The sequence below is a fragment of the Olea europaea genome, chromosome 7 (genome assembly GCF_002742605.1).
Source record: "Olea europaea var. sylvestris chromosome 7, O_europaea_v1, whole genome shotgun sequence".
Classification (NCBI taxonomy): domain Eukaryota; kingdom Viridiplantae; phylum Streptophyta; class Magnoliopsida; order Lamiales; family Oleaceae; genus Olea; species Olea europaea.
Window position 1 is genome coordinate 12,704,387 of NC_036243.1, and position 13,330 is coordinate 12,717,716.

The window sequence follows — 13,330 nt, forward strand, 5'->3', positions numbered from 1 at the left end:
GAAAGGTGGGCATTAGAGGGCGAAAAAAACAACTGCATATGCCTCCGGTTTCTGTGCTCCAGAATTTTGTAAAGCTTTGGAAGTTGATAATCCCCGTGCCTCGTGCCAAAAAGGAAATGGGGAAGAAAATAGATTTAGGATCCTTTTGACGTGGCTTTTGAAAAGTTGAACTACTTGTAAGACTACTGTTATTGAACATGTTTGGATAATTTTATGAAAATATTTTATATAATTAGAAGAATTTTTAGAGGATGTTGACTTAAAGATGACCTCTTGAGAAAACGCTTCAATGAGCAGAAGCAAAAGTTCAAATGGGCTAAGTTCACCCATCTGATTTGATAATCTATCAAGTGTGTGTAAGAGAGATGGTGACTAATTTCATTTTATTCGCTGGGATCGGTGCAGGGAAATGACAGGTCTTGATGAACCAGCAATTAAGTCAATGGCGTTTAGCATTTAAGATTAACCCTTGTCGTGAGACAGGTATTTAAAAAAAAAAAAAAAAAAAAAAGGTCACGAATCTCTGAGGGTTCACGCTCATAATCCAACCTAGTCCTCCTACTAAATGTATGATCAACATGCTTCACAAACGATGTTTTCTCTTCCCTTGAATACCCAATATACCCTTTTGTTCCTCCATGTGAGTTTTCTGAGAGTTAATCAGGTCACGAATCTCTGAGGGTTCACGCTCATAATCCAACCTAGTCCTCCTACTAAATGTATGATCAACATGCTTCACAAACGATGTTTTCTCTTCCCTTGAATACCCAATTCCACTATATCTTCTAGGCTCCTGTCTAGATTCCCGCTCACCCGCTTATAAAAATAATTAGGCGCATATCGCTTCCTCATTATAGTCCTCAATTCATCCCAAGTTTCAATACGCCTCTCTCCGTTCCTCCGCTTAGATTTTGTTAACTGCTCCCACCAAGTAATTGCATAATCTACAAACGCAGCTAACTTTAAATTTCTCTCCCTGGAGTAATGATGGCAATCAAACACTAATTTTACCCGTTCTTCCATGCCATGTGTGCCTCGAGGTCGTTCCTACCATTAAATTGTGGAATTGTCATCCTTTCATGTCCCAATCTCCCATCAACACCGTTTCCAACCAAATTTCTATATCGCCCTTCAATTCTCTCCATCCTATCCCCTATATCCTCCAACATTCTCTCCAACCATCAAAATGACCTTCCGAACATTTTGAATTGAAATCCAATTGGATAGTGTGACTTAAGGACTCAAAAAGAATTTAAAGTAGACTACTTTGATTAAAACTTTTATAAATTCAAGAAAGTATTCCTTGAATTGGAAGTTGACCTGACAAAAATAGAATTTGATTCAAATGATTACTCAGAAATTCCTTCTTTTTTTCTCTTCGGCAAATTTTTGTTTTCTAAATATCCCATGAACAGTAGACGATACGGATGAACAGTACCGTGAACAATTTTTTATTTTATTTATTTATTTATTTTTACTCTTGATATAAAGAATTTAACTACAACACTAACACAACAAATGGAAGTTGATTTGGACGCAAATTAAATCCAAAAACAACTTTTGAATTTATTTTTTATTTTTTAGATTTTTCTTGATCAAAGACTCTAAACAACAAAAGACTCGAAGAACACCAAAATAACACTGAAAAACGAAAACAAATACTCGACGAAACAAAAAGAAAAGTATATAACCTTGATTTTGGTGCCTAAACTATGATACCAAATTATGCGAACCCGCGTAACAACGAACACTACGGAACATACATGATATTGAACCGAATACCAAGAAAGCCAAAAACAAGATTTTAGACTCAACCCACAATAATAGAACCAAACAACCCAACGAAGGACCACTTGATTACGCAACACGATGAATCTTACCCAATTTTGTGGATCAGACCCAATAATTACGAACCAAACAACCAACACAATCACATGGACATGCCAACTTTTTTATTACAAATAATTATAAAATCACAACCCCGCTTTTGAACTTATCAAGAATATTAATTCTTGATAAGTTTGGTTTCTCCTATCCAGAACAGTAATTTAGAAGCTTCAGGCCTCGAGAGAGAAATCTCTATTTTTCATCAATAATCAATGGAAAATAAATAACCAATTTATAACAAAACCTAGAAAGTAGTTTGAAAAGGAATAAAACTCTAAAAATATAAAAGTTACCAAAATTAAGAATTCTAAACAAAATAGAACTCCTGAGAATATAGAAATTATCAAAAATTAAGAATCCTAACTAAAATATAAGTCTCACAAGAATACGAAAATTTTGTGCCCCTTGGATCACATCAACTGCGTAATGCATTATAAGAATAATATTACAGAACGGGTAATTCAACTTGAAAAGCTACAAGAGAAAAAATTACGTGCAAAATATCATTATTGAGCTCTCAAAGTTTTTAGTGAATTGCAATAATCAATTGCGCAAAGAAACGCTGGGAAGATGCAGCAATTTGATGTTTTATTCTTCTATGCTTCTCGGTTTGGTTTGGTATACCTGATTATCACTTGGGAGCGAGAAAAAAAGAAATTCACAAGTAAAGCCGTCAGGCAATTGCTGAGACAGACCAAAACAACTTATGACTAGAAAATGTACACATTGTAACATATCCTCCCTGACGCTTCAGCAGCCAATACCATTAGGGGTCAAAAATTAACTCCCTGGCTATTTCAATTGAAGGAGATCAGATAGTTATAAATAAAAAATCAGCCACAGATGATTTATCCTTCCACAAATATTACATTCCCAGCTGTTAAAGCTCGAGATGAAGAAAATGAACTTTTAATGCGAGTCAGTACCAGTGCATGACAAAAGGGCAAACCATATTTCAGACAGCCCAGAAAGGTTTAGGAGCTGCCGGTGCACTTGAAAGGCTTTTAGAGGGCTCTTCAATGGTTTCCTCGAGGTCATCATCGTCATCTCCATATTCCATTAGCTTGATTAAAGTATCTGGCCCCAATAAGCACAGAAGTATATTAAATGAACAGATAAAGGCACAGCTGATTTCTTCTGCTAGTCTTAGATATCAAAAGCATGGGAAGAGAAATGTTAAGACTAGTGGAACTTTCCCAATATATGCATGAGAAGCCACGTCAATTTTTTTAATAGAAACAATATAGAGGCAAGAGTGGAAGTACCAGGGATGGCTTCAGGTTTTGATTTATGCAGCATGCTGTTGTTCTCACGAACTTCAGGAGTTGAATTAAACTTTGGTGGCGGAGGCGGTGGAGGCATGCTCTTGGGAGGGGGTGGCGGCATCCTCCTGGGAGGGGGTGGTGGAATTACATCAGGTGATGAGCAGATCAACTTCCTTGGAGCTGCCATAGTTGGCACATCTCTTGCACCTACATGTGATGTTAGTTCACGTGGCATTTGAAATTCTGATCCCTGTAATTTATTCTGGGAAAACATTTAACAAATCTCACAATGTTAGAAGATAATATGGCGTCATAAATGATGTCTGGAAAAGAAAAACTTTATAAAACCTTTGCAAATCTTCATCAGAAGTGCTGCATCTGAGATATAAGCAAAATACATGTATATGTGGGGTGAAGATACTCAGATTATGATATGGTACAGAAATTGCAATGATAAATAGAACCTTGGACTCGTTCTATAGACAATGTGGACTACGCACAATATGTTAAGGGTTATTTCATCTGCCATTCATGGCTCATATATAATTTCTAGCATCCAAACGTCAATGGAAAAGAAAGGGTAGCAGGTGGAAAAATAGAAACGTAGAAAGACGTGACTTTTGACAGCAGATTGGCAGTTGGAAACTACTAAAGCAGAAACAGGTGCTCGGGTGCATTACATGAGACACATCACAGATCAACGCATGGCCATCCCATGCCACTTCCATGTCAGAAAACCCTGTGAATATCGGCCTGTAAGCTTCATACAAGGTCAGAGAAAATACCTGGAATAAGAAGTAATAGACATCAGGACAGAAATAACAATGCAATTCATTTATTAATAATAAAGGGAAAAAAATTATCAATTTAGATTGACAAAGCTTATAAAGGATTCTGTAGGAGTGATTAAATGCACACCTACTGCAAAGTATCATATATATACAAACTTGCAAATTAAAGAGGGATAAAATTATGATTAAATGCACACCTACTGCAGAAAATCATATATGTACATCGACTTGCGAATTAAAGAGGGATAAATCAACATAACCTATTTTATGTTCGAAGCATGATGGATGAAAATGTTATGTAGTGCGAATGAACCAGCACCAACAATATAATGACAGATTATGCCCTTCTTTGAGCCCCATTTTATAGCCAAAAATACATTTTAGAATAGTGTTTTGTTGGAGAATGTGTGGTTAAAATGTAAGGAAAAATTTTGGATTTGCGTGTAAAATTATTTTATAGGAGAATATATGGTTGAAAATAAGTTTTGAAATAATTTTTTGGAAAAATAGGGGCCAAACATCGGCTATATCTTATTGCATTTCAATAAAATACTCAAGATGCAATAAATGTGCATGACAAAAAAAAAGGGGGGGGAGAGAGAGAGAGAGAGGAAGTTGCAGACTTTATCTACTATTTTCAATGTAGTCACTAAATCATGAAACCATCTCATCCAACAGGAAGGTCGCAGCTGTTTATTAACAATTTAATCCCAGAACATCTATATGGGAACCAAGAAAAGATTATCAATGTTAGCTTCGCTGCCTGTACGACACTTCAGTGATTTCCCTAAACAACTTCGTAGTCAAGTAGGCACTTAGCCTTAATATGAAATTAAATACCCGGCAACCAGTTCCACTAAAGTCTATTTGAGAGAATGTAATGCATTTACCATGACACAAACTTAGAATATTCGTAACATAGGATAACAGAGAGACAAGTACCTCTTTTTCTGCCCAACCAGTTAAACAGAAGGCTTGTTTGAATATATTTTATAGGAGACATTATGGCTTATTCAAAAATTTAACATGAAAGCAAAAGGGTAGTAAAACCCAATCTATAAAGGGACCCAAAAAAGTGCTTTGGTAAGCATTTTAGATTAAAGGCTTGTGCCTTGAACCAAATGAAAATTCAACTTCTAGCCATTTGATATCAAGTTATCAACTTTCACCAGGGATTAAGTTACTCAAACTTATCCCAAAGTCTTAAAGAGTAGTCCACAGGGATAGTTTAACTACCTTGTAAGTTCATTCAGTAGACTATGAGAAGAAAATTAAAGCAATAAAATCCTCTTAAAATTCTAGTAAGGCTCCTCTAATATCAGAACTCTAGAACTACATGCTTGAAGATATTCAACCCCAATGCTAATATCAGGGTATAATTGACAGGTAAAAATAAAAATAAAAAAACAAAAAATAAAAAAAATTGTTTGAAATAGAACACCTAGTGCTAGACTGCTAGTCATAAGAAGGCAAAGGAAACATCTTCACCCCCAGGCTCCCTAAAGAAGTGAAAACTTCGACTAGTTTCAATCGCAGTAATCGCTGATACCTGGTGGGTAGTCGCTGGCCCTTTTGCAGCAGCTGATAATTCCTGAAACTTTCGTCTCTGAGGGGGGCGCTTCTCCTCAGAGGGGACCACCGTTGTAGGTGATTTTGCACTTGATGCTTTTGCTGCAGGATCAACTGTAGCAGTAACAGAAGAAGTTGACTGCCTAAGGGCTAAGGCAACTTGTTGCAAAGGTGTAGCTTGTGGATATATCCCTTCATAACCAATATAGCTTGTTCCACCAATCAATGAAGAATGTGAATGGCAAACAGTGCTTGCCTGAGGCATTCCAGGATTCAACAAACCCATAGATTGCAATCCTGCTCCATGAGAAACATCACCAGTCATGCCACCTGAGGAAGTCAAACTGGAAGAAACACATTCTTTCACAACTGACTCATTCCCAGAATTTTGGACTTCGCCTAACAACTGAGGTGGAGGTGGGACAGCAACATACACTTTACATGAAGAAGCCCTGTAAATACAGATATGCAAGATCCCACAAGTTATCCTGTGGTGTAAGAAATAGCTTGGGATCTAAAAGATACCAGACACCGAGCTCATAAAGATGCACAAGTGGCAGATTGAGGGGATTCAAGCATGGAAAAAGTGGTAATTTTTTTATTTCTTCTGAAAAAAACAAAGAATAAAAGAGATCCACATCCATTCTTCTCATGGAAAATATAATAAAAAAAAGTGATCCTAGATGGATCAAAAATGTCATTGTATATATGTGCCCAATGTTTCTCTCAAAATTCTTTCATCCCAAATGGACACCATATTTTTTTTGATATTTTGATCGATTAGCATCATCACTTTATAATTTATTTGATGTTTAAGTTATTCGTGGAGTGAAAGATGGATTAGGGATTCATAAAACAAGGCCCACTAGAACACTCACCTTGTAGATTTTAAAGTTATAAACAACATAATATGAACATATTTGCGTATATCCAGCAAAAGCTAACAGCTAATGCCCACCTTGTACCTGTTACGAGAACGGGATGCCATGGAATAGATGCGTGCAAGTTTCTTTCCTTCTGTGATCATTTTTCACATCTATTTATTCTTTTTATGCATCATATAAACAAATCTCATTACCTAGAGGCACCGCATTCAGCGCTTATTGTGTCCAAAAGATTTTCAGCCAGAAGTTTCGCACGTTCAAGACCAATTGGATCATTGCTTGACAACAACAAATGCAGCGGCTGCGGTGCTTCTGCAAGTAGAGCAGACGCAATAGAAATATTAACAGCGATCAGGACATCTAAATAGCACAATTCAAATGTGATACACGACAAAAACGACCTTCGCCCAGTGCATTTTCAGAATTCCCAGAACGACGTCCTCTTAGTAAGACAGTTGCTCCCGTTTCACTCATAATATGGTTAACATACTGGTCCTGCATTTAGAAAAGCCAACCAGCAGCAACAGAAAAGAATCTCTCCGAGTTGTATGGAGATGTCAGAGAAAGCTTCAAACATTAGGATTTCATATTATCATAAAAATAAATATGAAATACTAATATTAAGTCATCAACCAGCATCATGCATTCTTAAAGATGGAAAACAGGATATAAGCTATTGCTGAACAATTTAAGATCAATGTATAGAAAGGTGGCATGAACTATTGAAATGAAAAGCATGAGACCATTACCATACCCAAGAAAGGTCCACTTTTTCAATTAAGATATAAAATAGTGTTGAAAGTTTATCTTATGGAATCATTTGGTTTGAGTTTTTGCCTATGTTTGGCTCATGAGTTACAAACACTGCAATAACTTTTCATCACCCATTTCGATGAACCCACAAGTACTACCCACTTATCCACCACTTATTTTTATGTATTATAATTTAATACATTTATAAACGCTTCCTAAACATGCTTTTAATATTACGCTGCTAATAAAGATAAAGTGATGGGCATAACCAAGGTAAAAAGTTCGACTGACCACTTTTCAGAGATGTAAAAAAATTTTGCGAACAGAATAAGTGAACAGAAGAAAAGAAGCCAAAGTCAAATTTATGATACATATGCTCGCTTAGATAGACATACTTGATCCTAAAGAAGGGAAAAAAATCATTTTAGGATAATTGAATACCAAATCTCCATAACTTGGAAGCCTCATAGTGTAACTTAGACTTCAGGAGCTATATTTCATTCATACTCAGGAATTACAGTCCTAACATTTGCAAATTCTACAGAAGATATGTGACGCATGGCAAGTTAAGAATACTACTACCAATGTGTCATGGGTAGGAAGGAGCAGAAGCAGGAGAAAGGAAGGGAAAAGAACAGCAAAGGAAAGGAAGAAAACCAGTGCAAGGAAAGAAGAAAACCAGTGCAAAGGAAAGGACGAAAACCAGTGCTGTAATCAATTTTCAAAATCATAAACGGTGTCATCTTGATTTAGTGAAAATGGTGTCGTTTTAATAAATGTGTTAATTAGAAACATTTCTTTATTTTCTTTTGTGAAATGCGACTTTCTCCATGATTGAGTATATAAGCATGTGCGAAGGAGTGCTGCCTGTCATTTTTATCTGCAAATTCAGTTATCAGTTGGAGATCCCCATTCAATTCCTTCCTCATTTGGTTCTTACTTTTGTCATTTAAATCCCCCCCCCCCCCCCCCCCCCCCCCCCCCTTTCCTTTCTTTTTTTTCTCCGTTTCTATTACAAATAAAAAGCATAACTTCATAACCAAAAAAAGAAGGATGCTAAGTTGATGAATAAAACATGGATAGAAAACATAATTAGATAGAAATCAATCAATCAATCAATGACTGTCACGTATTACTAATTAAAAAGACCCATTTACGTGTAATGCGTGTATAAAAATCTATAAATAGGGGTGTCTAAGATAAAGAATGCTATGTTGAATTTGAAATGGCTTCCTCCCAAATAATCATTTCTCTTTTTGCTTCCTATTGAACAATGGAATAAAGAATTTAAGTGGGAAAAAACCAAGGCTAGATGAAAAGAATTCGTCCCCCAATTCTTTTTGTTCTGAAATTGGTTACTGGTTCAGCTGAACCATAGTTGAATCTGGTTGTGGTAGAAGAGCAGCTCCAGCTGAGGTTCTCACCGTGACAAAATGTAGCAAGGAGTGCCATATAACCCATGGATATGACCTTGAGAAAACTAAAGAAAGGAGAAAATGAAAAAATGCGGACGAAGAGAGAGAGAGGGAAAAATGCAGTCAAATAACCTACTTGGGTGTATGTTGTAAAGATCTCATGTTCAACTCTTTTAACAGTTCTTCCAAATCCTAAATAATCTGAGGAAATCTACCCACCAGCCAAAGAACCCCGCAGCCAATAAAAATTTAAAAAGATAATGTGTACACCAAAAAACATAGAAAAACGGAAGATGTGGCAAAGAAAGGTACAGTACAGTAAGGAGAAGCTCACATTTGGACCACGTATACGAGAAGAAATATCCAAGGATGGGTCTGCCTCAAAGCCCAAAAACACACAGGCAGTCAATAAGGGATTAACCTGCAGTAAAGACAACATCAAATTGGTGTGACATATTCCCAGTTTTGATGGTGAAAAACACTAGAGGTCAACCAACTATAACAGAAGTTTCATTTTACTAACTCCACTCTTTTTGTTTTCCAAGCTCAACCAGAGTTTAAATTTCTTTTACTTTTGGTCACCAATTACAATTCCATTAGTGGTAACCAAACTCAAATAAATTTTAAACGTGGGTCGAGTTTGGAACCAAAAAAAGAAATTGAATAACCAAAACTGAAATTCCGCACAAAATTTGATGACCATCAGTGTTTCTTATTACAATTTTGCAGCTAAAGTAGTGCTCTGTATTCAGTAATACCTTTACCCCATTGTTCACAGAACCCTGATCCAAAATTTCTTCCACCATAGCAGCTGCATGATCAACTGCTTTAATTCGTTCTGCTGTTGTCTCCTACTGAAGCAAAAGAATAAAAAATAAAATAATAATAATAATAATAATAAAAGAAAAATAGTAGTATTTGGGGGAATAAAACACAAAGCCAAGAGTAAATAAACATTTGCAACAATCAAAGATAGGTGAAGAAAATTATCGAACTAAATAGTTACTGCATCTTTGAACAGACAGTAACAATTAAACAGTAAGGAAGGAGGGAGGGAGACTATATCATAATAATAATTTGGAACTATATAGATTCAGGAAGCATAGCTCATTAGATAACTTGATCAAATAATTTCACTATATCATATCATATATCAAGCTTCTTCACTAATACCAAAAAACTAACCAAATCAGACTCATCAACACTACACAAAAGAATATTTCCTGCAACCAAGAATCAAAAGTTCTTCTGAATTATTTTCTCCTTTAAACATATCTCCAGCAAAAATTATTACAAAGACACTTACATGTGCCCCAGCAGAAATGTGTAGATATAGAGGTCTTTCACCATCAGGCTGTGCATTTGGAGGCCGATACCTTCCCCTGCAAATGCATTAACATATGCTTCTTATGAACAAGAAATAAAAACAATAAGTAAAAGCCTTGAAGACATTATCTACAGCCCTTACTTACCGAGTTATGACTATAGCACCTGTGCACTTCTGAATCTGCGGAATATAGGAACTTATCAATTATCAACACCAACTAATAGCAAATAGCCATCTACATCAATCTAAAATCAAAACAATAGGAATTGTACTTCTCAACTACCATCTAAAACATATGTCAAAAGGCCAAACAAACCTCTTCCTGTGTTTGACGTTTTGTTAGCTTATAGCGAACAGCAGAATCAGCATCATTTATGACAATTTCTCTAGCTATCAACTCATCTTGAATTTTAGGCTACAAACGAAAAAATTTAATTATACAAAAGTTAATAATAAACAATATATGCTTCAGAACAAAATAAACAAAGAAATAAACTCAACACAAGAAAATGTCCGCAATCTGGAATATTTAACTAGTAATATGCATATGAAATGCAACACAAATTATAACTTGAGACACCATAAACATGTGGAGAAAAAGGTATGACATGATTTTGATACCTGAACCTTGTCACCTTGAAGAAAAGAAGGTATAGATAGAAAAAAATAAAGTGGACTACAATTAAAAATTTTCTTCGAAAACCAAGAAGCAAGAAAGTAAGATACGAAAAATTCTGGGATATTAGTGAAGACTGAAGAATACTTTACATTTAAAAATACATATCTTAAACACAGAAAGCCCATATAAACAAGATCGTGGGAAAAACTGATAAAGAAAACAGGATTTTCATCTTTACTTGAACAAACTTTTGGACAATGGCAGCAGCATGCTGCTGTAGAGGCACTTGAAGTACTTGCTGTATGGAGGCGCCAGTAGTTGAAAAAGGATTTACGATAGATGCATCTGATGCTGGGGAGACAAGAGGCAAAGATATCCTGGAAAGAGATCCAAGGTTTGCCAATTGAAGAGTTCCAGGTAATGCTACACCAGATGAAACTAACGACTCATCTGGCTGATCCCACTTTCTCTTTTTTCTACAAATTTCAGTCCAAAAAGTTAAAAAGAATCTGATTTACGATAAACTGAACATATTTTTTTCATCCAATATATGCCGAACAGAGAAATGCAGCAAGTTAACTGAGTCCCTTTAACTCGAGTGAACATCAACACTACAAGGTTTTCCATTTTTTCTCTTATTAATGTTGCAACTCTGGCACATTATATCCAAGAGGCGACATACCAAAACCATTAACAAAACAATCACGCAAGTAATTTGATTTATTCTCCAAGTTTCTCACAACAATTATTTGAAAATAAGAATCGTTAGTTGCATTAATCATATCTAGGAAATGCATTATACAAGTTCAACCTCAAAAGCATCGATGAATACAACGAAAACATAAAACATAAATAATCCATAAACCAGAAATCATTGCACAGACGACACAACAAATAGAGGAAGCAACACAAAAGCATTGTTCCACAGAAAATTTAAAATTCAAGATATTAGAAGATACGAAGATCCAACTAAACCTGGGGCAAAATCAAACAAAACTGTATGGAATAGGAATGAAACGCACCTTTGTTTGGTTGTTGAAAAATCGGTAGATTCTGAGGATGAAACCCTACGACAATTATCTTCCGTCATTGAATAATTATTGATTACAGCTCTTCCGTTATTTCTTGATTTATTGAATTTTTTCTTTTTTACTGAATTAAAGCGATGTTTTGTGTATATATGTATGTATATGTGTACATTACGGCGGTTTGACTCCGGTGAGAATGCACGAAGCCAATTCAGGTGCACGTTTGGGAAAAATGTTTAGAGTTGGACCTTAACCTTTATATATTTTACAGTTTTGTCCTCGACCTTTCCGACTAGTTTTCCTCAACGATAATATGCCATCAAATTGTCACGTACCCTTCTAGGATTGATGAAAAAAGATTAAATCATTGTTATTTTGTTTCTGAGGATGAGCACAAAAAAAATTAAATTATTAAAAAAAAAGGTTGAAAATAAAATTAAGCAAGGTGATAAATCTTGAAAATGGCAGACACAAAATTTTCACCCTATTATTATTAAGAAAATAGGCACTTGGCTTTGCTTTTTTTTCCTTTTTCCTCCTACATAATTATTATTATTATTATTATTTTTTGCTAGCATCATTTCGTTGACAAGTGGATCGAGATTACATGTAGTATGGCTGTGTGTTCAGTATGATGCCTTGTTATTGATCATCGGGTGTTGAAATGTGTCATGTTGTGTCACGTCATTTGCATGTGTAATTTTAGGTGGTTTTGTCATTATTGACGCAATGACATCATATTGCTTGTGTGTGTTGATAATATGTGCACTTCAATTGCGAGGTTAGCACACGGCCTTCTAATTGGCTTTTGACAATTGAAGCGATTTCGTCTGCTACATATTCTTGTGCATTGAATAGTCTCCATATTGTGCAAACTTGGGGAAGTTGCTACTCCTTTTTCGTTATAAATCATTTCTTTCTTTTTTATATGTGCGTGGAGAATATGTGTGATTCAATCGTGTGTTGGGCACGAGGCCTTTCAAATGGCTTCAACTATTGAAACGTCTTCCGATGTCCAAGATTATGGACCAGATTTTAAATTTTTGATCAAGGAGTGGCTAATGTAATTTGGAGAAGTCAAAAATAGGCTTTGATGCTTTTATCAAATATCGTGAAGTCCAATAGGATGAGATATACTGATATGCTTGATTTTATTTGAAATGTACATTGTTTTAATGTGTTTTTAGCTTTTTATGTATTTCCAACTTTTATAAAGATACTGGAAGTTGTCGAAATATGTTAAAACCTACTTGAGAATTCATAAATTTGGAGAATTGATCATCGATTCAAGTTAGCATTTGTCAGTTATGAAAATTAAAGCTAAAAACCATGGATCGACTAAAGTCCTAATGCTTTTACAAATTCAATTTTTTTCCATAAAACCCACGAAGGCATTTTAAAAAGAACTTTATTTTACTAATTTTTGTTAAACCAACTCCAAACTAGTTATCAAAAAGTTTAGTTAAATTAATTTAATTCAAAACTAGGTACACAATTCTTGAATAATCAACATTGGACTCAATTCACTTCAGTGCTTGCCCTTGACACTGTATACTTGCAATTTTAAGCGAAGAAACATGTCCGAAAATAAGGAATTAACTACGATGAAAAAATGTTTAAAAAAAATTAATTTCTGTTGGTCTAAGTTAAACGTAAGTACGTCACTCATGTTGAAAGTAAATTTCACTTTACTATCAAAATAAGTTTTTCTTCTTCTTACTGTGTTTGTTAGAAAAACATTCAAACGTATTTGTAAATGTAGGTATTCAGATAATAGCAGCGACAGAAGAAA

At 35.1% G+C, this 13,330-nt stretch overlaps 1 protein-coding gene across 4 annotated transcripts; it reads right to left on the bottom strand.

Annotated features, from left to right (window-relative positions):
- Positions 1 to 2,458: 2,458 nt before the first annotated feature.
- Positions 2,459 to 10,836, bottom strand: LOC111397032 (protein RIK-like). Of its 4 annotated transcripts, none has more exons than XM_023023698.1 (11): positions 10,749 to 10,836; positions 10,208 to 10,306; positions 10,037 to 10,071; positions 9,871 to 9,946; positions 9,329 to 9,418; positions 8,899 to 8,985; positions 6,798 to 6,891; positions 6,591 to 6,708; positions 5,493 to 5,964; positions 3,153 to 3,414; positions 2,459 to 2,964 (listed from the first exon to the last, which is right to left on the bottom strand). In XM_023023698.1, the coding sequence occupies exons 5-11, from the start codon at positions 9,368 to 9,370 to the stop codon at positions 2,843 to 2,845; spliced, it is 1,197 nt and encodes a 398-aa protein (XP_022879466.1). In that variant the 5' UTR covers positions 9,371 to 9,418; positions 9,871 to 9,946; positions 10,037 to 10,071; positions 10,208 to 10,306; positions 10,749 to 10,836; the 3' UTR covers positions 2,459 to 2,842. The 4 variants fall into 4 exon arrangements, with proteins under 4 accessions (XP_022879466.1, XP_022879465.1, XP_022879467.1 ...); XM_023023697.1 differs by having other exon boundaries at positions 9,323 to 9,418; XM_023023700.1 differs by lacking the exon at positions 2,459 to 2,964 and having other exon boundaries at positions 3,284 to 3,937; positions 9,323 to 9,418.
- Positions 10,837 to 13,330: the final 2,494 nt, after the last annotated feature.